The sequence below is a fragment of the Centruroides vittatus genome, unplaced genomic scaffold (genome assembly GCF_030686945.1).
Source record: "Centruroides vittatus isolate TY-2023 unplaced genomic scaffold, ASM3068694v2 contig_875, whole genome shotgun sequence".
Classification (NCBI taxonomy): Eukaryota; Metazoa; Arthropoda; class Arachnida; order Scorpiones; family Buthidae; genus Centruroides; species Centruroides vittatus.
In genome coordinates, this window is record NW_027122567.1 from 4,070,538 (window position 1) to 4,097,366 (window position 26,829).

The following is a 26,829-nucleotide window of genomic DNA, read 5'->3' on the forward strand; positions in this document are numbered from 1 at the left end:
CAGTCCACATTACCTCAGATAATTGGGATTCTACTGTATACACACACACACACACACACACACACACACACTAAAAAATGAACAAATTTTTTATTTTGTTGATTTTTAAAATCAATTCATACTAGTCTTTGGAAGTACATTTCGATATCTTTATTTGACATTCAAAATGATAGCTATAATGATATATATATATATATATATAATTAATGTTGCAATATTGATTATGTTAAAATCTATTAACTGAAATCAATTCCAAAAATTAGGAAGTTTTTACAGAACAAAAGATTGTCAGCAATCTTCTGTATGCCTACTACTGAGGTCTATACTTGCATTAGGTCTTACAGTACAAACAGAGAAGCATGCTTAATGAATCAAACTTCTAATGCATCAAATACTTCATTAAGTGTAAACAATTAAGCTCTTGATGTGTTTGAAACAGCATTCACATAGAAGAAATGCAACTTGAAGCAGATTTTTCAACTCTCATGACGATCAAGTGATTTAGCAGTATTAAAAAAGAAAAAAAACTACGTAAAACAAAGCAAAATATAAGACTTCTTTCAAAAAAAAAAAATGTAAAATATGACTTTTACAAGAGTACTGTACTAACAGTAAAATTTATATTAAATAATGTATTTTTTACTTTGAATTCAAAGTTTTATCTATACGTTACAGATTGCAATGAAATACTAATTTATTAAAAACAAGCACTAGACAGTTATATTTTTATCGTTTTATATGTATTAAATTTCTATGTCTTAACCTTTTTCTTTACTGTTGTATTAGGATTAAAATTAATATTTTTACTTTGTTTAAGGTACCTAACTTTTATTCTTTCCCTACTGAGTGTGTTCAATTATCTGAAGTTGTCCTGCTCTGATTATTTTGGATAATCAACACACTATGGTACATGAGTATTTTAAGATTTTCAATAAATATTATAAGATAAAGAAAATTATACTTTAAAATTAAAAACATATCTATATATATATATATATATATAAATTGCTAGCTTGGTTGATTGCCAAGCATATTGGATGTTATTCTATTGTTTGGCTAAGTATGTGACAAGCATTCATATATTGAACCAATGGATTATGTCACAACATTGATAATATTTTAGAGCAGGATTTTTGAAGTAAAATCATTATATTGTTCTAAACTACCATTCTTATATTTTTTGTTCCGTTTGATCTACTTGTTGACGATAGCATTTTATTGGAAGTACAATACTCATCAACATAATAGCAATTTTATAGTTTTGTATATTTTTACTTTGACATTAAAAAATTTAATACTGAAAAACTGCTGTAAACACTATTTATCAGTCTTATATGTATCAAATTCTCTCTAACTTGTTACATGTTATTTACTATTCAATAACAAAATGACTAATATTGTTAAATGTCATCAAAAATGTAAATTCCTGTGTAATATATGTATAAGAAAACTGTTATTGTAAGTAATTAGCATTAGTGTGAGATAGTATTTTGTATTTGAAACATTTAAAAGCTCATTCTAACGTTATCAAAAATCATCATGAAAATTTTTTCCATCTGAATTTATACTTTAATACATGTAATTTATTGAAATAGATTGATTTTATAGTTTTGATAAAATTTTAAACATACTAAATCATAAAATAACTTGCAAATTTTTTCCAAACTCAAAATAATTAATGATCAAATTGTAATGGAGAAACTATCACCTCACTATATACTGTACAGAAGTCTTAAAATTCATTGTTTTTTGAAGTATCTTCACCTCATCTTCAGATAATCTTATCTTTTGAATGTCATAATGGATTTGAACTTGGACATTTCTTACAGCATTTTGGTCATTGAACATTTTTGGTACATTGTAATTGTACATTGGTCCAGAGATCAAGAGCTGACTAATACAAACTAAACAAGAAAAGTTCCATGACTGAATCCAACACAGTAAGAAAATTTTAAATCCATTAAAACATTCAAAAGATGAGTCAATCTAAAAAAAGAATCTACACCTCAAAAAATAGTTTTCAAAGATTTCTATACTGTGCATAATGAGGTAATATTGTCTCTTTAAAATTCATGGAGTTGATAAATTTCATTACAATTCAACATCATCATCATAATATCTGTGAAATGATCAAAAGTTGTGGTAGAAACCATGCTGATGAATAAACCTAGTTTCTATCATTTTTCTTCTCCTCTTTCATGAGTATTGTGTAAATTATCTGAGATGAAATTCATCTATTATTTGTATATGCTTATTATATTGTATAAGAGAATAAACTAGATACAACAATTTTGAAATATCAATTTGGTACAGTAAGGACATCAAAATTTAGTAGTTAGTACTTTAAGTTTGAACTTAAGTATTATAATGTAGCTTAATAATTTTTGTGTGCGTAAAAAAAAACAATATAACAGTTAATGTAGCTTTTTGTTTTAATTAAATTTCAACAAATTTTTGAACAAAAATTAAATTTGTATATATTTGTAACTGCAAATTTAATCACTTCAGAAAAAATATATGTATTAGGATAGTATTTTTGAATATTTGTATAACTATAAAACTAATTTAATATTTATTTATGTCATTAATCATGTTATAAATGATCAATTATGCATGCTATAAATTCAGTTTATAACTAAATCAAAACTTGAATATATTTTTTAACAAATTCAAGTTTAACAAGTTCAAAAATATCCTGACCATCACTTTTTATTGTATATTAAAATTCTACATTAAAAATAAAGTTTTACCTAAAACATTTTTTTAAACAAGCATTTTATCAAAAGTTATGAGTGTTTGAAGTTGTAGTTTACTATCTACCTTAATATCTAATAGTTATTTAACTATTATTTATGTTTTTTTTTAATTATTTAGTTCAAAATGATGGCCATTAACTTCAAAACATTTTGCAGTATGTTTATTAAATAACTATTTGTTATGAAAAATTTATCACAGTTCATAATTTTTTTGGGATATATGACACTAAGAGCATAGATAGTGAACCAACAAATGCTTACAACTTCAAACACTCGTAACTTTTATAAAATGCATCTTTAAAAAATGTTTTAGGCAAAACTTTATTTATTTTTAATGTAGAATCTCAATAAGCAATAAAAAATAAAGGTTAGCATTTAAAAAATTAATGTCAGTTCACCAATATTGGTTCCATCTACACAAAAACTGACAGTGCCATCTTATGACCCTCTTCAAGTATATGATTTTTTTGTAGAATGCACATTTCTTGCATTAATTGCCGATAACATTATAAACAGATCACCCTGTATAGTAGTTGATCAAACAGTAGAAAAATTTTTATTTCATTTCATTAAATGCACAAAAAAAATCTGACTGCTACTTAGAAAATTAATCACATTTCTAATATTCAACATAGTTTCTTGTTTTGATAAATTATTTGTCATATTTGACATAAAAAAAACTTTAATTTCTAACATCCCAACAGAAAATTCCCAAAAAATATAAAGTGGCTTTTAATACCTATAATGGATCAGCTTGTTTGTACTGTTACATTTGAATCACTGTTTGTATTGAATTTCAAAAGCATTACAGGGTAAAAAACATTTTGAAAAATCCTTACTTACCTACAAGGCTATTTATTCAAACATACTTTAGCAATTGATGGTTTGATGTCATTTTTATCAATAGCCTTGACAATCATAGCACATTAAATTTTGTCCAAGTATGCCAGAAGGATAATATAATACTTAGTTTCAATCTGAAACATTTTTAAAGCTAACAAAAAAACAATATAACATGGCTATCTAAAAAGCCAATTTTTATAAGTCAATTTTTTCTGATTTCAGAAATATATTTAGGTTTGAAACTTGAGAATTTAAATATTTAAGAATCAAAAATAGTCAATGCAGATGGTTTTAAATAAAGCATAGATTACTAAATGATATGCAACTGTATTTTTATTATTATAACATTCATAAGTAACAGAATTTTAATAAGAAAATAACACTTTCACATATATTTTAAACAAAAAAATTCAATTTAGAAATAGAATAAGGAATAGTTTGCAGAAAAAATGACAATAGTCCGAATATACATTAGAAGTTACACTATGTAAGTGAATCATCCAAAGATTATCTAAACAGTAGGATTAATACTAGATCTTATTTTGATTTTTCTAACTTTATTATTCTTACATTAAAATTGTGATTATTACAAAATAATCACACTTTATTACAAAATAAATAATAATGTGAATAAATTCTTTGACAGCATTAAATTTTTCAGGTTTTCAAATATAAACATTTCAAATTTTGATCTTTTACAATATATTACAATCATTTAAATAGATTTAAAAGTTAACACTCTAACTCAATAGTCTCAACACTCATTGTAATTTAATATAATATGCATTATTAATCTAATAATTAAAAGACACCATCACAATCCATCATTAAATTTGTAATTGTTGTTAGAGAGATGATGATAATTATGAAAAAATTTTTTAGAATTCAAAATAGGGAAGAGATTAATAAAATATTCTAATTTACTTTCTACAATGAAAATATTCTATTCTCAGCCAAAAAAGGCACTTCATTATTATATCTAAAATAGCACCAATTCTTTCATAAATCTACATTAAACTGGCAACTATATATAACTATAACTGCCAACTTAAATAAATACATTTATTCTGTTTAATTTTTAAGTTAAAATGTTTAAATTATTTTGAGATTCATAATTCTTAATTCATACAATATTTTGTTATCAATTTTTCTGATAACACAAATATTCAATATATTTTCAGTACAGTATCACAATATTCTTCTCTTCTAGTCTAATATATATATATATATAGGCCTATATTTTTTAAATATTTCCTGTCTTGTTTCATTTTAACATACCCTAGTCAAAAAATTTTTATTTGAGATATTTAAACAAAAAAGTTGTCTGTTGATGTATGGTAATATTTTTGAATGAATAAATTTTATTAAAAAGATTTTATTAAATTTTACTAATCAATATTTTATATAATTATTTCCTCAAAATTTATTAACAAGTAGTTCACTTTTATGAAAAAATAAAACCCCATTTCTTTTGGCAAAAATATGTTACTATAATTGCAAAAAGTTAAATTTTAATATAATAAATATTTTACTGTAATTTAAACTATTCTATTATTATACAGGGAATATAAATTAATTAATACAATTTCAAATTTTACAAACATTTAAAATCTTAAAAACTCCTTAATCTGAATAGGTTAAAATTCACTAATTATTATTAAAATAGAAATTTTTATTATATATCATATTTTTGTCTATGGAAAAACAATTCTATTTGTGGTAAAAACTTATAAAATTGTAATTAATGTTTTATATTAAACATTCCAAAAATATAATTCATAGACTATTTATTTCTATTGCAAAAATAATTTAATAAATAATGCTATGTCATAATTAATAGTTATATGACTTTTTATTTAAAAAGAATATAAATTTTTTTAAAAATTACTATATTTAAATTGAAACTTCATCCTGTTTTGATCAATTTATAAAATATTTTTTCTAACAAAATTTAATTAGTCATTAATTCACCTATTAACACAAGTATTTTAATAAACATTACCAAATCTATTTTTGAATGATTTTTAAAATAAAAATATCAAAAAAAAGAATCATCACTCAGAGAATAAAGTTCTTACAATCAGATCAATCTATAAAACAGTTTTAGTCAAGTTTAACTCTGAAAATGTTACCTCAGAAGCAAAAAATTACCTCTAACTTTATAGCAATAAAGTCAAATGACAAAATTTCAGCACACTTGATATTTTGAGAAATACTCTCAACAATGAATTACACATCAAAGATTAACTTACATAAACCAATTTTATGAATTATTTTTCTATATAAAATATTATAAAAGAATTTCGGAATTTATAAATATAATCTACCCTATCAACAACTATCCAAAACATATTTTACAGTATAAGGATTTCATGGAATGATATTGTAAATGATTTTTTTTTTATCATAATTTTGATCCTTAAAGTGTAACTAAAAATTAAATAATATATACATCTAGAATTTATTCATCACACAAATATAAAATATTAACTAAATATATAGGTTATTGAAATTATTAGATACTTATAATAATTTTAGCAAAATCTGAGTAAATATTCACAGTATATAGTAAGACTGATATGTTTATAAGAATAATTATAAGAATAATTTTTTCCTTCATGCAATGTATACAATTATGCAACAAGTGAGTATAAATATATGTCTGTTTATATACAATATTTTAGACAACAATGTAAAGGATATAAAGCCGTCATTAATGAGATAAATAAGGAGGATAAGCAACAAAAGTGGCACTATAACATGATAATGCACCACAAATTGCAGCAATAACCATGTAAGTCATTACGCTACCAGTAACTTTCACAATGTGTCCTACCACAAGAGATAATATTATCTGAGACAAATAAAAAGCTGCATCAAGAACCGCCATATCTTCTCCTAAACCTCTCTCCCTTTTGCAATCAGGATAATAAATCTGAAATAAAATTATAAAAATTACTACAATAAATACAAGAAAAAAATCATAGTAAATTAATTCTTAGTATTTTTTATATGATGAATAATTTAATTTTAATATTTGAATTAATAAAATTTTTAAATGCATCTGTTAAAATTTAAAATTTTAATGAAACAAGTGTTTGTTTCAAATATAACACATGTCTGAATTTTTAATTTATGTAAAATAGTAAAAGAAAAAAAAAAAAAGATTAAAGTTTTGAAGTATTTTCTTTTTATTATACAATTTTTAATTACTAGTTTTCTTTCTTTTTTGTGAACTGTTTAATTTTAATTAAACAAAATTCAATTAAAATGTTTATTAAAACTTTTGTTAAAACAACTGATTATTATTTTTATAAAATACTTGGTTTTTGTAAAAACAACTTCCATCTAGAATGCAAAATAGCTTATGACAATTCTTTACAAATATATTAAATTAAAGTTTTTGAAACTTTGCCCTTTTTTAAAAAAATATATATATCCTGTAATATTAAATTGTTATAGAATTTAAGATTGATGAGCTAAATAATCATGTCTCAACAATATACTTACATTTTTAATTTTTTTCATAAACTATATAAATGTTACCTTTTTGATACTTAATTTGAATAAATCCAGTGCTCTGGCAATTAGGTACTTGAATTAATATAATAATTAAGACTGTTACTGATTGGATTCCATAATAATTTGTTCATTGTGATTTTTTAATAATAAAATCAAATATTTATATAAAAAATTTATTTAACATAAAACATGTATATTATCATCAAATTTCTTGATGTAAATGTAACAAACATTTCAAATAAATATAAAATTATTAAGATATTTTAGAAACTTTATAAATAAAATGTTAAAAATTACCTCACGATAAGTGTAGTAAGTTGTAAGAAGAGAATAAGGTATAGTAGTTGCAGCTCCAAGACCAATACCAGCTAATGCAGAAAATACATTCACAATATTTACATTAGTTGTTACCATGGTTCCAGCCATACTAAACGTATAGCATGCCATTGCAAAAATGAATGCTGCTTTTTGACCATATTGTTTGATTATTTTGTCTTGAAAAACTGCAGCATAAATTGCAGCTGTTTAAAAAATAAAATTGAAAATTTTAGTTATAATAGGCAAATAAGTTCATAAAAGTTTAGCAATTTTAAAAATTTTTTTACAAATACAAAAACTTCTATTATTCTATTGATTGAAATATATATAAAATTCTCTTAGTATACACTGTTTTTTGCATTAAATTTGTTTACTTAAAAAATTAAATACATGCAAATACTTTCAACATTTCAAAATGTCCTACTGCTGCACTAACTGGTTAAATGTAATAAAGACAAAAACACCAAGACCAGTTAAAATCCCAATGGACTTGAGATTTTAACTGTTTTGGTGTTTGTGAGTGTATTTCAATGATCAAGCAAACAAAGCATATACAAAATTTGAATAATATTTAAAAAATCTTTTACATTGACAGAATCTAAGAACAAATTCCAAACCTAAGTGCATAATTTCTGTTAGAATTCAGATGGGTGGGTTACAGTTTTGACTGAAATTTAAAATAAATATGAAGGAAATTTGACAAAAATTGCCAGGACAAGTAAAATTTTTAAAATTTACATAATTAAAAAAAATTCAGTTAATTGAACAATACATAAGTGTCTTCTTACATTGTCCCTTTGCAAGCATACGTGGAAAATTAAGAGATGGAGTCAACCTGTTAATTTTCCTCATGTGCATGCAAAGGGACAATGTAAGAAGACACTTATGTATTGTTCAATTAACTGAATTTTTTTTAATTATGTAAATTTTATGTATTTGTAATATATGTATTTGTAATTATATGTATATGTAATTTGACTTATGTATTGTCTGCTTTACTGAATTTTTTAAATTTTTGTAAATTTTAAAAATATGAAGGAAATTCCACAAAAAATTATTAAATATGATTAAATATAATATTTCTTTCAATTCACTTAGTGTTTTTCAATAAGTTTATAATATAATAAAAAATTTTAAATGAAAGCACTCGTTTATACAAAAATATGATCTAATTTGTTAAATCATATTTGTATCACTATATATGTAGGAAACTTTTCCTATAAGAAACTTCTCCCTATATAAAATAACTGACAATCTCTGGCAAATGCAGTATACAAACATATGAGGTTTATTATGCCATATAACAAACACCTTTTAAAATTATATGGTAAAATTCTCTTCATTTCAAATTACTGTCATTCATGTTGTAGCAGACTATACAAAATATCTGTTTGAGGAGAGGTTAAAGACACTAGCTCCAACTATGAACATTACTATCTTCAATGATTACAAATGGTTTAAACAGATACAGGGCAAGTTGCCAGATCCTGTGATTTATTGCCAATTAAGCTAATTTCAAAACTGCCATTAATTTGTTTTTAATATCAATATCCCAACTTCTTTTGCTTATTAAAAACATTCCAGATATTTTTAATTCCCCCTTCTTTAATGCATGTTAATTAAAAAACTGAAGTTTTAGACTTAGCTTTCCTTTGCAACAAAAAGCAGTTTTTTGCAATTTTCTGATAAATGTTTGTGTGAGTCTTGGTTAATTTCTGGCAACAAAAATTAACCAAGACTCACACAACTAAAAATGTAAGACAATTAACATGTCTTACATTTTTAGTTTTGCCCATGCTTTATTAAGGGAACATTTATTTCTAGATGCATTTTATACTTGCAAAGCTGTAACTGATCATTTGTTATTACTCTCCATATATAATTCTCTTATATAAAAAAAGTCAAAATATAGGTCTGTCAAATTTGTTAATTAGAAAATTTCCTGTAATAATATAATTACAGAAAATTTTCTAATTAATTTTATGTAATTACATGAAACAGTGTAATTATATAACATAAGACAATTCAATGAAATATAAATGTGTACATTTCATACATATATAAAATCATTTTAATGTGATTTTAAAATTATTATATAAATTAAGAAAATGACAACTTCATTTCAAATAATATATTCTGTACAGTATCTTCATTTCATTAATGCAAAACAAAAATATTTTGATTTTAAATTGTTAATGTAAACAAATCTATATATACAGGGTGGGGCAGAAAGGACATGTTTTTTAAAAAATCACATCATCTGTAATCGTTACTACAAAAGATATTTGTTGGAAGATGTGAGTTCATATTGAAATAGCATTTTACAAAATCAAGTGTGGAAAACATCTCCCATGTGATGTCTGTTATCAGTGATGAATTTCTGGAGGCAATTTTGGCAAATTCCATGCAAATAGCTTCCTTCAGTTCTTGCAAAGAATGGGCTTATGCTCATATACACGTGCCTTAAGGTGTCCCCACAAGAAATAATTGCACATGGATAGATTGGGCAAACGAGGAAGCCAATGAATGTCACTAAACCTGGAAATGAGGCAACCGGGAAAGAGAAGACAAATAACGCCAATTAATGCCCTAGCTGTGTGGGCCTTTCTCTCTCATCCTGTTGAAACCAAACAAGGTCTGATGGGAATACGTTTCCATTGTACACAAGAATGCAAAAACATATTCCCATCAGATGTGTACGACTATTTCCTCAGTAGTTCACAAACATATGGTGTTACATCACATCTCCATGCCTTCAACTGAAAAGACAATGCTAAGACTTCACTACTTTTATGCTACCTGCCACACATCTGGCACTCCACCTGCTGATAAGTTCTAGCCATTTCAAAAACGTCCACCTTTTTTGCCCCACTCTGTACAATATATAACAAAGAAAAATGTCATTAAAAATTATGTTACATTATCTCATCTAACTCAGAATTAAAGCAACTGTAGTGAAGTATTGAAATAGTTTATTTTTCTTTATTATATTTTTAAAAAATTCACAAAACATTGAAGAAACATGTTAAAAGTTTTCATTGTTCTGGCTATTTTATTAATATCTAATGTTTTTTAATCCAATTGAGGTAACTTTCTCACTTTAACTTGCTGAAAATATAAATCAAAACAAAGATAATATCACATTTACCTGCAATACAAATTTCTTTTAATAAAAAGTACTTTTTCTTTAAACTTATGAAGTTTTTCATGTTGAATGTCCAGAACAAAAACAAAATCAAGCCCATTCAGAGATAAATTAAAATTTTTTAAATTTTAGAAACATTTGTAAAAGTAGCCTTAGTTTTCCAGTTTTTCCTTCTTCTTACAGAAAATGCTGGAATGTGCTATACCTCTCTCTAATGAGTAATGACAATCCCATAAACACACAAACTTTAAAGTAGAAACATTGTGTTGTTCGTTTTAATATATGTGGTTTCTGCTATAAATAAAATTTTTGATTTCTTGAGGTGAAAATAATTTGTCTTGTCCCATATAAATTCATAATTATCATGGCCAGAGCTGTTCTTTGGTATTTTATATTCCTTTGGGGTTCTGTAATGTGCTTAATTAGATTTCTCTCTCTTTCACCAATATAAAATAAAGTTCTGCTTCCTGGTTTTTCTAGTGATATAGTATACAGTCAAACCTGTTTTTATGCGCTCTTTTTATGTGCGATTTTTATTTGTGCGATTTTTTTTATGCGAATTTTTAATTTGTGCGGTATAGTTGGCGACTAGTCTCGTGCGATTCGTCATGTCTTACGTTGACTTATTATAGCTAAATAAACTTATTATAGCATAAATGCACTTATTATAGTATTATTATTGCATGAATATGCAAAAAATGAAATAATTTACTTTTTAAGTCAACAAAACACCACCTGGACAAAAATATGTGAAACAGACGATAGACCAGACGATGCAGTCAAGTGCTGACATCTGTTGTCAATAAATTCTATTTAGTACGGTTTTGAGTTATTTTCTATGTGAGACGTTTTTTACGCGGTCCCTGTTGACCGCATAAAAAAAATATTTTTTAATTGTGTTGCGAAAACTATTTTTTACAGCCATTCGTGAAATTTCGTGCGATTTTTTTTAATGCGTCTTTTTTAATGCGGTCCCTATCCCCTGCATAAAAACAGGTTTGACTGTATAGCCTTGCTTGATAGAGATAGATGGGAGTTTAAGATCTTAAACACCCATTATCTATTATTACAGTACAATCTATGTAAGGTGGGCTAAGAAAGATTCTTACATAATTTTAATAACTAACATGTGATGTTTCCTAGACAGGGTATTGGGACAGAAGAGAAGTGCAGTTATCTATTCAGTATCAGAATAGTTGGAGAATATATTCAATGCTCGACTTTGTTGACTAAAAATTTAAACTTTGATGCAGAAAAACCACTACTGTACAATACTGGAATTCCTAATGATATTTGATCCTAATTTTAAAGCAGCTTTAGATGGAGAATATTTATTGGTAGTCTTGGCCAAAGCAGTTATGAGACAATTAGAAGAAATGCTTTTTGTAGGCCTCAACAATTCCAAATACCATATTTTGTTACAGGTATAAATTCATTGACAGGAAAACTGGATATATGAAATAAGCACAAAATATCAGATTGCTACAGTTTTATCTTTTTCTGTTGAATCTGGTATTTTATGCTTACTTATTTCATATGTCCAATTTTCCTGTCAATATATTTATACCTATACCAAAATATGATAATTAAAATTTTTGGGGACTACAAAAAGCATTTCTTCTAATTTTCTCATAACTGCTTTGGCCAAGACTATTAATAAAAGTGATCCCATTGGCACTCCTGTTTGTTACAAGTATAATTTACCTTTGTATCTAAAATAATTTCTTTGGCAAATCAAATCAAAGTGAATCTAAAATGGCTTGACTATTATGCTTAGCCATATCATTTTTTAACAATATTTCCATGAACTGTATCACGTCAATGGGGCAGTGGCGTAGCGTGGAAATCAGCCGCCCGGGGCCAAGGAAAATTTTGCCGCCCCCTTATTTAGGTATCTCAATTTAAAAGACTAAAATATACAGTAATTCTAAAGAACATTTCGGCAAGAAAAATCATCATTATTGTGTATTGTACAGGTTACAAATAAAAAAGTCATGTATATATGTTTTGCAATATGATAAATCACACATTTTTATTACAAAAATTTTTACAAGATATTATTAATTATTGTGAAATTTTGCTGCCCCCTAAAAGTGCCGCCCGGGGCAGGCCGCCCCTGCCGCCCCCACTACGCTACGCCACTGCAATGGGGTTAAAAGAATTACAAAGTATAGAAATGTGTGAAACATTTAATCTATCCACAATTGTCAATCTTTTATGAAATTTATTTCCAGGGATTCAATAAAGTGAAAGGAATGACCAACCAAGTAGTTTAATATGTTAATTAAAACTTCTACATATTGCTATTTTATTAAACACTAAAGCCAAACAATCCCTGGTTGTTTAGCTTTACAAATTTATTGGGTTTCATGATGTTTGTTCATTATATACTTATACTAGATTTAATAATGTAGATAATGTGATACTAAATATTCTGATAAATTGTCTAAATATCAATAAAATGTTTATAAAAACATTTCTTATCATCATATAGTTTTTTTTTATTTTGCAGCAGAATCTGATGTTTATAATTCAGAATTTGTAACTTATGAAGGTCATTCTAAAAGTAATGCACCATAATTTATATCTGGGAAATGAAGACTGCAGTGTGGTTCCTTTTTTGAGGAGTTGTACCTGGAAGTTTTTCCTAATGTGGGAAAATTTCAAGTCTTGCTGCCAGGCTGGGCTACTACAGCTTCATTGAAAAATGGCAAATGTCAGCAACAGGTTCCAAGCAGTGTGCATTGATAAAATTCCTCGTTGCTTGAAGGGAAAACTGTTGGAAACATTCACAAGTGATTGTGTGGTATCTATGGTATTATGGCTGTCAATCGAAGCACTGTCAGTTTTTGAGCAAAACGTGTGAAGTCAACGACAATAGGAATGGCAGAGTTCTGTGATTTAGTGCAAAGCAGTCATCCTGCCACAGCTGTCACAGCAGCCCATTGATGAAACAATTCAGGAGGAACAATGCATTACAGTCCGACAGCTGAAAGAACGCTTGTGCATTAGTGCCAGGATTGTTCATCAAATCATTCCAAAGTGTGTTCATGATGGGTCCTGAAGCAGCTCACGATCAACCAAAAAGCAGCAAGAAAACCATTGCATAGGAATTCTTGCAACACTACAAGTCTGATGGTGACAAGTTTTTGGCTTGCATCATCACTGGATATGAAATTTGAGTGCACCACTTTGAACCTGAAACAAAGCATAATCTCTGGAATGACACCATCCACATTCACCATGGAAGAAAAAACACAAAGTCATTCCACCAGCAGGAAAGATTATGATCACTGTTTTTGAAACATTCACAGTGTCATTTTGGTGGATGTCATGCCTAAAGGATCCATCATTAACTCAGAGGCTTACATCATCATGCTGTAAAGATTGAAGAAGTGTTATCAATGTGTCAGACATGAGAACGTATCATGTGACTTGCTTCTTCAGCATGTCAATGTGAAGTCACACACAAATCTGGAGACCCATGAGGTGATCATGAAACTGGGTTTTACAATATTTCTGCATCCCACCTTACAGTCTTTATTTAGCACTATCAGATTTTTATCTTTTTGGTCTTTTGAAAAATGCTCTTCATGAAATAAAGTTCCAGTCAGATGAAGATGTCAGTGCTGAGAGGAAGTGGTTGAACACAGGATCAGCACTGGTACCAATCCAGCATAATTCCCTCTCTCAATGCTGGCATATGGCCAAAGACAAGGACTGACACTTTAATAATATAAGAAATATAATTACAACTTTTAACAAAGATTAAACTTTGCTTCAGTACTTCATTCTGGATAGTGCAAACAACGAAATGAAGGACTGAAGCAAAGTTTAAAAGTTGTAATTATATTATATTATTAAACATAAATTACCATTGGCCATGTTAAATTTATTTTTAATTTTACTTAGACTGAGACTTTGTTGAAAAATAACATGAATAGATGAAAGTAACAGCTGGAGATGCCCAAATTTCACAACTGTATGTTTCATACTATTGTTAAAATAAATTCTGGTGCATTACTTTTTGAACGAATCTGATATTTGAAAAAATTCTTAAAAATGTTGCAAGATTAAAGTATGGAGTCTTCAGGTAAAATTTTATGTTATGTTATGAATAAAGAAATAACATATATAGTAAAATGAATTAATTCAATATTTACCTGATAAGCAATGTAGCCAAAGTCCCCATGAGCCCATTCGTACGCCTTCATCATACAGTTCTTGTGTATGACCTTTTCCCTCTCCTAGTGGCTGCCCTTGATATATAAACTATGAAAATAATTAATATCTATCAGTAGTGTGCAATAGATTTATTTTTAAAAATTTTTAATATTTTATTTTAACTATATTCATAAAATTATAGATATGTTAAGACAATTATATAATGATAACTTTCAATACACAATTGTATTAGTTCTAGTCTAAAATAAATAGAATACAAAATAAGAAAGTTAAATTAAATATATTTTGGTATAAAAGAACTTGCTACAAAGTAATTGCAAATTACTGCTACAGAAATTACTATTACATACAGGACAATTTTTTTTAATCTTTAGATAAAATTAATAAAAGAATCATACATTATATACATTTTTAAAATTATAATATAATTTTTTATTTATTTAAATTATTCAATATACTAAAATAATCACATTTAATAATAAATTCAAATAATTTATTGTTCATAAATTTTTCTGATGTCATAAATCTCATCTTCAGACATTTTTATGAAAATATTTATTATTATTAAGAATAATTAAACAGAAAATAATTCAAAAACTTATTACGTTTAGAAATCCTAAAGTAAAAAAGTATTATACTTAAACCATATTAAAATATTTGTTTCTTAAGTTGTAATAATATAGTACAATTATAAGATTCCATTAACATTACACAAGAAAAAGTCAGTTCTTGTGTATATACTGGATAAAATGTACATTAATTAATTGTTTTTTAAATTAGTTTGTTTTAAAATCATTGTATTACTAAAATTATATTTCTAATTCCTGAAAAATAACAACCATAATAGAAAATATTTTAAATGTAATTTTTTTGTTTAATGTAAATATTATGTTAATTGTATCATACCTTATTAAAATGATATAAGCATGAAAAGAATTCATATTTTATTGACTTATGTAATGTATTAAAGTTTCTGATGTATTAACATTTATTGGTATTTAAAAAAACTATATGACTACTATAGAAAATGCATTTAATACTGATCAAATATAAGAATTAATCATAATTATTAATATATTAATTATTTTAATGAGGTTGTTTATTCTTTATATTATCTATAATTATATATTTTTAAAGAGAAGACATAAGGTATTTTATCATCACAAAATATTTGTAATATGATAGGAATAAACTGATAGAAAAAAGGAATAATAATAACAATAATATATTAGAAATTTTCTATAAATATTTAATTTTATTACAACATTTTTATATATAATTACTTAATTTAATGATTTAATTTATATTAAAACTTACATGAAATTTATGCAGACTTCAAAAAATAATCCATCAAAAATTTATAGTAATAATGTAAGAAAATTGATTAAATAAGTTTATTGATTACATAAATATTTTTTAAAAAAATGAATCACATATAATAATAATAATGTTTTAATTGTAAATTACAACACTTATAATATAATTATAGTATAGTGTAACAGTATAATTTACAATTAAAACACTTAGAAATTTAAAAAATGTTTAAAGATACTTTTTTAATAATAAAATAATTCATAGATTTTAAATATTTTAAGCATACAAGGATTTAAAATAAAAAAATATTTATCCTTAAAACATTTCAACAAATAAAATAGTACAAATAATAAAACAAAATTAGTTTTTCAATAATTAGAAACATTCTTTCAACAAAATAAGGTCTTTATTACTAAAATAATAATTTAAGTGTCTGCTACAGGTGTCAATTTATGAGTAACCTATTTTATGTTTCCTAATTTATGTAAATTTAAAAAATATATATTATTATTTAAACTAATACTAATATTCCTGATATAATTTAGTGTTGTATTTTATATAGCACATATTACAACTACAGCTTTTAAATTCAAATATGTAATTATCTTTTAATTAGGTCATTTTAACACAAATGACAATAGCATATATTATTAAACAATTAAAAATTCATAAATATAAATTTAAAATTAAAATGAATTTTTTATGGGTAAATATGACAAGTTTAGTTTTTTGTTGGTAAGAAACATTGTAAATAACCATTAATTTAAAAATGTAGTTAATATAACTTTAATAAAATACATATTCTTTTAATCTAAATTGCCAACTAAGTCAATTATAAACTTATCAAATTAGCTGAAAGTTTAAACATTTGGAATAAAATTTTGCAAAGACAAAACTTAATATTTTGTTAAAAAGATTCAAAAATATAATTGGTAATTTTAGATATTTTTTAACATTTTTTAAATTCTTAATTACATTTAGTAATTTATTAATAAAATTAAAAGAATATTTAATACAGTATTTTGTTAAAAATGAACTATTATACAGTCAAGTCTTCATATTCACAAGGGTTACATGCCAACACTTTATGTAAAATTTCTATTCTCACCCAATATTCCTTCAGAGGTATTCTATGCATATGTAAACATTTATGCAACAATTTAAGAATTAACAGAGAAATGTTTAGAAGTGCTTAAAAGGTTTTGTGTTTTACAATAATGAGTAATGCTTTAGACCAGTGATTCTCAAAACTTTTCGGATTATCACCCCCCTGTTAATGCATATATTTCTTATATACTTTTTTATTTGTTTGTTTCAAATTCAACTTTGACCCCCTTGAAGGCAGTAGCACCCACTTTTGAAAAATCACTTCTTTACACTCATGTTTCTGAAAATACTGTATCAAAATTTTATTAATGTACTGTACAATGCAAATGTGACAAGCTATCTTAATGATATTTACTGTATGACGAAAGAAGCATTAGCCCTATAATTAGTCAAAGTAAATGCAGCAAACAGAAGCTAACTCTTTAGTAAAGTAAATTTCACAACTACTATCCTAAAAACATAAATCAGCAAATATGGAGACCCAGTTATATTAAATATATATTTAATGTTTTTTATTGAAGATTTATTATTTGAATCTAAAAAATTAAAATCTATCTATACCCTTTTATATTTGTAAAACATCACAACTTTTTAATAGTAGTATATAAATTAATATTAAATATCAAATTATTTATAAAATTTATCATCATTGTTGTTTTAGACAAATGTATAATATCTTTGTTGTTTTCGCTTTACACAATATCTATTAAATTAAAAGTATTGCTGAGTATTGGCAGAATATGAAAGGAGGTTACAAAAATTTATTTAAACATTTTAAATTCCTTTTCCATGGCATTTCATTTCCATTTATTTTCAAATTAAAATTTAAATCTGCTCAAATTTTTTGCATATAAATTTATTTATAAGCAAAAATTAATATATATTTTATAACACTTTTTTGGATAATGTTTATATTAAGAAAAAAATCAACTACTATGAATAAAAAATTTTAATTTTTCTTTAATATGAAATAAATTTTAGAAATGAAAAAACCATTTAAATTATATATTTCAGGTTTTTCATGGAGGAATTATAAGACAACTGCTTTAGTATAAAAAAAATTTCTGAGAAACAAAAAAAAAAAAACAATTCCTAATTGCTACAATTATAATTTGGATCAATAAAAATAGTTCTGTATAAATACTCATTCAGTACTTATTAAATTTTATTCTTTTATCTTAACTCTTTGGTACGAAAACTTGACAAACTAGAGTTAAAAAAACTTTTCCTGATCATTATAATTGAAAAAAGAATGCACACATTTTAAAAATATCTATATGCTTTTAACAGAAAATATGTCATTTGTTTTTCCTTCAATTTCCAGTCTTATTAAAAGCATTTTAATAAAATAATTTTGCTTCTATATTTTGTATACTTGTGGGCTAACATGACTGCTGTGAAATAGTAAACTTATGGAAATTTGGAGATAAATAATAATATATATTTTTGTACTTCATGCAAGTATTATTTATACTTTAAGATATACAGAATTATATTATAGGAGACAACTATACAATTATTACAAATAAAGACTATTATATTCAGTGTGTAAAAAAATTATCCTTCAAAATTATAATTTTTTATTCATTAGTAAATTGACAATTTTGTTGAATGTTAATTTAATTTAATTTTTAAGCAACAATCATCAATGCTCAGCAATATTTTTAAAAGTCGCAGAATATGGAAGAAGGTTACAAAAATTTATTTAAAAACTATGTACCTTTCTTTCTAATCAAGAACATTTTAAATTCTTTTTTCATATTCCTAATAAATTTTTTTATTCAAATTTATAACTTTAAATAATTTTTTTCCTTTATATTTGGTATAAATCAAATATAAAATCTAAATCAATCAATTAATCCTAACTAATCATTATATTGATATATTAATATTATTTTAAAATGTTTTTCAGTATGTAATGAATAATCTGGTTAAAACAATTAAGTTTTAAACTAATCAGTTTGTTCTAAAAAAGGGGGTATGTGAGCTGCTCATCTGGCATGAGAGCGAACTTTCAAGAGGAGCTGAGACCCAGTATACTAGAGTACGAAAGCAACAAAAAGAAAAGAAAAATGACTTATGTAAAGATCAGGAAATTTGTTAACAGGTTATCCTTGGATTTAATTATAATGTTATTAATAATTGCTGGAGTCTAATCCAACCCAGGACCTCTGCCCCGTTCCCCACAACGATTAAGCCAATTGGAAATGCAAAAAAGGGGGCGTGGCAGACCTTGCAAGGAAAGCTCTAAGGACGAGGAGAAAGAAAATCAACTAGTAGAGATTTTAAGTGAGGAATATTACCAAATAGAAGAAGACAGTAAACAACTCTCTAAATCTACAAAGAATCTGAAAATTCATGATTACTTTGAACCAGTAAGTGAACCAGAATCACAAGTTTCAGACGAATCTCAATACACATTAAAATCTATTTATGAGCTAATTCAGGATAAATTCTGTCAGCTAAATATTGAAATTCAATCGATTAAATCAGAAGTAAACAAACTAAAAGAAGAGAATAAGAGCTACAAAGAGGAAATGAAGAGAATCAATCATAAGCTACAAGAACTGGACGAAAAATCGAAAAACAATAACCATCTAAAAGGTATAGTCGAATTTGAAATTGATAAACTAGCAAATAATTTAGGTATTCTTCTTGAAACCGTGTTTTCTTATATGTTGAGCATCAAACACAAGACCGTGTTATTTATTAAACACTTGGCACTTTTCCACTTCTATTAGTTGAGACGAGATTTTATTTCACTCGTTTCGGGCATTTCGCCCCTCTTCAGTCAACGTTAGTTCCTCGAACTCAAGGGTGCGCGTGCATAGCACAATTTGGACCTCAAAGTTACAGCAACAAATGTAAATGTTCTACGTACGGCTAATTAAATTGTAAAATTTCTTTTAAAATATATAAACATACAGGCTTATTTTATACATATCGGTATATTAAACATATTCGGTATCTTACTTTTTTAAAATCGAACGCAATAGATCTTTAATCTTCTTTTTACTAACTTTTTTCTTTTCTTCATTGTTGTTTTATCTTGACATAAAGCAATAAACGTTTGGACCTGGTGTTAACTAAAAAACTCACTTTTCGTCTAGTACTGGCTCATTATTACGCAGTTGTTTGTTGACCATTTGCATATTCTGCTGGTTATGACGATCTGAATTTACATAATTAACTGTATAGCCAAAAGTAGCCAAGTTAGGCTGGATCTGTTGCTTATTTTTTATATGATTATAATATTCTTAACCAATTCTTGTTTATATTTATGCTTAAATTTTTATTTATAGAATTACTGGACTTTATGATGGCCACGCTCTCTTTAAATTTTCTATTATAAGCGTATTTTTCTTTATATAAAATTTTTGTACCATCTTGATCTATATTACAATTATTAAGTAGGCAATGATCATGAAAAACAGAGTTTACTCGATTGTATCTTAAGTCGGCGACATGTTCCTTTAATCTGATATTTAACTTACGTTTCGTTTCTCCAATATAAATACTATTATTCTTACAAGTACACGGAATTTCGTAAACGACATTCTTTGTTTCTTTCGCTTCTGTTCTAGTTTGCTGTATACTCTTTTTATTTTTTAGCCGGGATTTAAGTTTCTCATATTTAGGTGCGAGTTTTATGTCTACCTTTCTTAATTCTTTATTAATTTCTTCATATAATCCTTTTACATATGGAAAACTAATATATCTTATTCCTGAGCCTTGTTTTTCTATTCTTTGTTTGTCGTTTCTATTTGTTTTATCATTTATTTCTTTTTCCCATTTTGTAATTATATAGTTTGGGTATCCATTTAATACAAATTTATTTTTTAATTCTTTTATATATTTAGACATATTACTTAACTTACTGGTTCTATTTTTAATTTTTTCATATTCCATTGCAAAGACGTTATATTTGATATATAAAGGTATATTAGAGTTATATTTGATAGTCGTACTGATAGTGCAAGGCTTTTTAAAAGGTTCAAATTCGATACTATTTCTATTCCTTGTAATCCTAACGTCCAAGTAGTTAATGCTATTATTAATACTGTCTTCTTCTTCTGTTTTAAACTGAATTATTTATAAGGACTTCTATCTGGTTGATTGTAATTTCAGAAGTATTGTACATAATCAGAATATCGTCAACATATCGCTTGTAAAATTTTATACCTTGAATTTTATTAATTATTTCATCTATATCAATCATTACTAATTCAGCAAGTTTAGGTCCTATAACTGATCCCATACTAATACCTTCATTTTGGGTGTAATAATTACCTTCTATTTCAAAGTAATTACTCATGTACGAAAACTCTATTAGTTGGGTGATCTCTGGTGTTATGTTAAGTTTTTTTAATTTTTCTTCAATTATGTCCCATGTTATGGAGGGATACATTTCAATTATGTCTAAACTAGCCATTTTAAAAGTGCTTTCTATCTTCATATCTTTTAGATCTGTTAAAAGCTCATCAGTATTAGATATGGCAAAATTAGAATTTTGGTAAGACTTAAGTTCTTGCTTTAGAAATTTTTCAAGATTATATAACGTTGAATATTTGAAGTCCACTATGGGTCGAACCTGTTCGCCATCTTTGTGAGTCTTAAGTTGAATATTAATTTTTGGTGTGCGATCATTCTGATCGTTTAGGATAAATTCTTTTTCAGCTTTTGTTAATTTATTCATTTTATGTAATCTTGTGACTCTACTTTTTAGCTCTTTATATATAATATCTTTTGGGTCTATTCAGTTTAAAACAGAAGAAGAAGACAGTATTAATAATAGCATTAACTACTTGGACGTTAGGATTACAAGGAATAGAAATAGTATCGAATTTGAACCTTTTAAAAAGCCTTGCACTATCAGTACGACTATCAAATATAACTCTAATATACCTTTATATATCAAATATAACATCTTTGCAATGGAATATGAAAAAATTAAAAATAGAACCAGTAAGTTAAGTAATATGTCTAAATATATAAAAGAATTAAAAAATAAATTTGTATTAAATGGATACCCAAACTATATAATTACAAAATGGGAAAAAGAAATAAATGATAAAACAAATAGAAACGACAAACAAAGAATAGAAAAACAAGGCTCAGGAATAAGATATATTAGTTTTCCATATGTAAAAGGATTATATGAAGAAATTAATAAAGAATTAAGAAAGGTAGACATAAAACTCGCACCTAAATATGAGAAACTTAAATCCCGGCTAAAAAATAAAAAGAGTATACAGCAAACTAGAACAGAAGCGAAAGAAACAAAGAATGTCGTTTACGAAATTCCGTGTACTTGTAAGAATAATAGTATTTATATTGGAGAAACGAAACGTAAGTTAAATATCAGATTAAAGGAACATGTCGCCGACTTAAGATACAATCGAGTAAACTCTGTTTTTCATGATCATTGCCTACTTAATAATTGTAATATAGATCAAGATGGTACAAAAATTTTATATAAAGAAAAATACGCTTATAATAGAAAATTTAAAGAGAGCGTGGCCATCATAAAGTCCAGTAATTCTATAAATAAAAATTTAAGCATAAATATAAACAAGAATTGGTTAAGAATATTATAATCATATAAAAAATAAGCAACAGATCCAGCCTAACTTGGCTACTTTTGGCTATACAGTTAATTATGTAAATTCAGATCGTCATAACCAGCAGAATATGCAAATGGTCAACAAACAACTGCGTAATAATGAGCCAGTACTAGACGAAAAGTGAGTTTTTTAGTTAACACCAGGTCCAAACGTTTATTGCTTTATGTCAAGATAAAACAACAATGAAGAAAAGAAAAAAGTTAGTAAAAAGAAGATTAAAGATCTATTGCGTTCGATTTTAAAAAAGTAAGATACCGAATATGTTTAATATACCGATATGTATAAAATAAGCCTGTATGTTTATATATTTTAAAAGAAATTTTACAATTTAATTAGCCGTACGTAGAACATTTACATTTGTTGCTGTAACTTTGAGGTCCAAATTGTGCTATGCACGCGCACCCTTGAGTTCGAGGAACTAACGTTGACTGAAGAGGGGCGAAATGCCCGAAACGAGTGAAATAAAATCTCGTCTCAACTAATAGAAGTGGAAAAGTGCCAAGTGTTTAATAAATAACACGGTCTTGTGTTTGATGCTCAAACTAGCAAATGAGAAAACTAAAAAGAATATAATCATTATAAACTATGCATTCAAATCATTAGATTATTTACAAGAAATAAATCTATTCAATAATAATGATTTAGGACTAAAAAATAATGAAATAGAAGGACTAATCAAATTAAATAATAGTAAAAAAAACCTATTATCAAATAATTCTTGAGTCTGTAAATGCAAGAAATAAGATTCTTAGAGAATTTTGGCGATCAAAATCAAACTTAGTTGGCGAGGACAAAAAAAGAAACATGGTAATATTTACAGCCGATCTGTGCAGAAGATCGAGGATAAGAAGGAAATAACTACAGGCTAGGATTAAACAGGAAAAATTAAACAAGAACAAAATAATAGTAAGAGATGATTATTACATAAAAGATAACTTAATATATACATATGATACTAACTCAGATAAGATTATTCAAATAGACTAATTTTTAGTAGTAGTTTGATCACTGATTTAGAGGAGGAAGGGAAAAAAAGACGTAATATACTTAATACTGATTCTGTTAAAAATAACTTGAATTTTGTCCGGAATTTCAATTTGAGTTTGGAGAGTTGGTTGACGATGATAACAAAAATCTGTAAAGAAATACTAACAAAGGCAGAGAGAATTTATTTATAAGCTTTTGGAACATTCAAGGACTCTGAGGAAAAATGCACAGAGAGTCTGTAAAAGAATACATTAAATCTCATACCATAACTGGTTTCATGGAAACCTGGATTGTTGAATTGAGTAAAGATGATAAGGAGTTTCTAGAACGTGAAAATGTGATTTTGTTCAGCGGAGCACAGAGGAAAAGTAGAATTGGCCATCCAGTGGGTGGCTTATTATTGTTAATTAAGAAGAGCTTTGGTAATCTATTCAAATTTTGCATAACAGAAAAAGTTATTTTTGTGGTGGTTGAGCTGAACCATAGAATAAATATATGTTGAAGAGAATTATATTTAGGAATTATATTAATCTATCTGGCCCCTTCTTCAGATAAAAAGTCAATATTAAACGAAGTCCAAAGAACCATCGATCAGTGGTATAATTTTGTTAATCTATGGATTATTGGTAGGGATATTAATGCTCGTGTTGGTGAGGTATTGGATACAAAATGCATACAAACAAATAAGAACATTATTAACAAGAGAGTATCCAAAGACAAAACAGTAAATGTCGAAGGTAGAATCCTCTTAGATTTCATACAAGAAAGAGTTTTTTTTTATATTAAATGGTAGGATCATGGGTGATATCCCACAGAGTTTTCTTTTGTCTCTCCGATGGGAAAATCAATTATCGACTATATCATATGTTCCAAATTCATTCTAGATCAGTGCAAGACGCTGTCAGTATTAGACACAGATGAGTTGGACCATTTCCCAATCCGATTAGAGTTAAGAGGAAGCATAAAAGATCGAAACAGGTGGTACAGCTTCAACCAAGGAAGTAAAATTAATAAAGGCAAAAAACGACTTATAATATTGATAAATCTAAATTTATTAATGAAATACCTAATAATATTAATGATATATTGATTCATGAAAGAGAAAATAATCCGACTAATAATTATAATTGTTTAATAACAACATTGGACACATCATTTCAAGAGAAGTACAGGAAATAATCTAGCCAAATATAAACAAAAATGGTTTGATAAAAAGTGCTATTTCTATAAAATTAAAAAGCAAAAGAATCTGCAAAGATTTAGAAGAGTAAACACAGAAGAGTCATTGAAGAAGTACTTAGATAGTAAAAAAGTATATAATAACCTTGTGAAGGCAAAAAAGAAGAAATATTATTCAGAGATTAGTGACAAATTAATCATGGCCAAAGACACAAAAGTTTTTTGATCTGTAGTTAACAGATTTTGAGTCCCTAATTCAACATACAGAGAAACAATCCAAGTGCCCTATAGTAGCTGGCTTCATTATTTTAGAACCTTTTCAGAAGAGTACAAAAGTAAAAGTAGCTTAAAGGACAAAGACATTAATCCACCTCAAGATAACCTCTCTGAGGAAGTGATTAAAGTGGAAGATGTGCAGCATTGTATTAAAAATTTAAAAGAGAATTCTGCTCCAGGGTCTGACTCAATTCCTAATCATATAATTAAGAAATTTCCAATAGAAATGATCAACTTTCTATCTAGACAATTTAATGGTTTTTACAATCAAGGAGTTGTACCAAACATGTGGAAGGAAGTAATATTTGCTATGTTATTCAAACACGGTGATAGAAAAGTGCCAACTAACTACCATCCCATTGCGTTGTTATCAGGGTTATGTAAAGTTTTCACAGCTGTTTTATTATCAAAGTTTAATAACTGGATAGACAAAAATAATTATAGGAATGAAACTCAATATGCTTTTATTAAAAATGGCGGCATCCAACTAGCCCTCTTCATATTAATTGCAATTGTTCAGATACAGCTAATCAAAAAAAAGACAAAAGGTTTATCACATTATTCTTAGACCTAGAAAAGGCATATGATTCTGTAAGTATTGCAGACTTACAAACAAAAATGACATACTACCAAGCAAGTGTCTAATGAACATCATAGGACTACTATTTGGTCACTATAAAACTATAATTAAACAAAACTATACTCAGTGGCCACCATTTGACTCAAGCAGAAGATTCTTGCAAGGAGACCCTTGGTCTCCCCACCTATTCAATTTTTATACATTTGATATAAATAATTGCTTTGAGAATAAAGATGACGGGTTTATAATAGATGCACAGGTTGTTCATTCGACATCCTATGCAGATGATATTGTAATTATTGCTCTAATGGCCGCGGATTTATGCAGGAAAATCAAATTGGTAAAGAATTACTTCGATGAGCTGAAATTAAAAATAAACCCAAAGAAATCTGAAGTTGTAATATTTAGGAACGGAGCCAACCTACCAAAGAAACATATGTCTTTTTTCATTAATAATGAAGAACTGAGGGTAGTTCAAGAAACAAAATTTTTAGGTATCATCTTAATACCAAGCTTATCATTTGATAAACAATACAAAAATGCCTCTGTTAGAGCAAATAGTTTAATAAACAATATGGTGAGAATAAGGTGAAAATAGAATTCTCTAAGGCTAAAATAAAGAATATTCAAGCTCATCTCTGACTTTTTAATTCCATAATTATGAACTCAATTGGTTATGCGGCCCCAATTTGGAGTCTCACTAACTTTCAAAAATTGGAAATAATTCAAAACAAGTTTATACACAAAATTTTTTTATTGGAATATAACACACCAGGTAGTGCTCTCAGATTGGAACTAAGCAGGTTTAAATTAAGTGCAACCTAAATAAAAAGATACGTGAAATTTCTATTTAAACTAAGAGATACTGGTAATCTTTCAACATTATTATTATATCAATTATATCAGAAATCAATGGTTAAAGAGCAAAGTAGAAATTGGGTATCATAAATCTCAAAAATATTAAATTGCTTCGGATATTCCATAAAAATATTT

General features: G+C 26.4%; 2 protein-coding genes across 2 annotated transcripts in view; both read right to left on the reverse strand.

The window, feature by feature from the left end:
- LOC136983044 (CD9 antigen-like) overlaps positions 1 to 26,829 on the reverse strand; it is a 285,455-nt gene that overhangs the window by 205,644 nt on the left and 52,982 nt on the right. The gene's annotated exons all lie outside the window — the stretch shown is intronic.
- LOC136983032 (solute carrier family 45 member 3-like) overlaps positions 3,927 to 26,829 on the reverse strand; it is a 36,753-nt gene continuing 13,850 nt past the window's right edge. The window contains exons 3-5 of the mRNA XM_067279645.1: positions 14,748 to 14,856; positions 7,419 to 7,642; positions 3,927 to 6,534 (exon numbers count right to left, since the gene is read on the reverse strand). Of these exons, the coding sequence (XP_067135746.1) occupies positions 6,313 to 6,534; positions 7,419 to 7,642; positions 14,748 to 14,856 (555 nt within the window). The 3' untranslated portion in view covers positions 3,927 to 6,312. The remainder of the gene's footprint in view (positions 6,535 to 7,418; positions 7,643 to 14,747; positions 14,857 to 26,829) is intronic.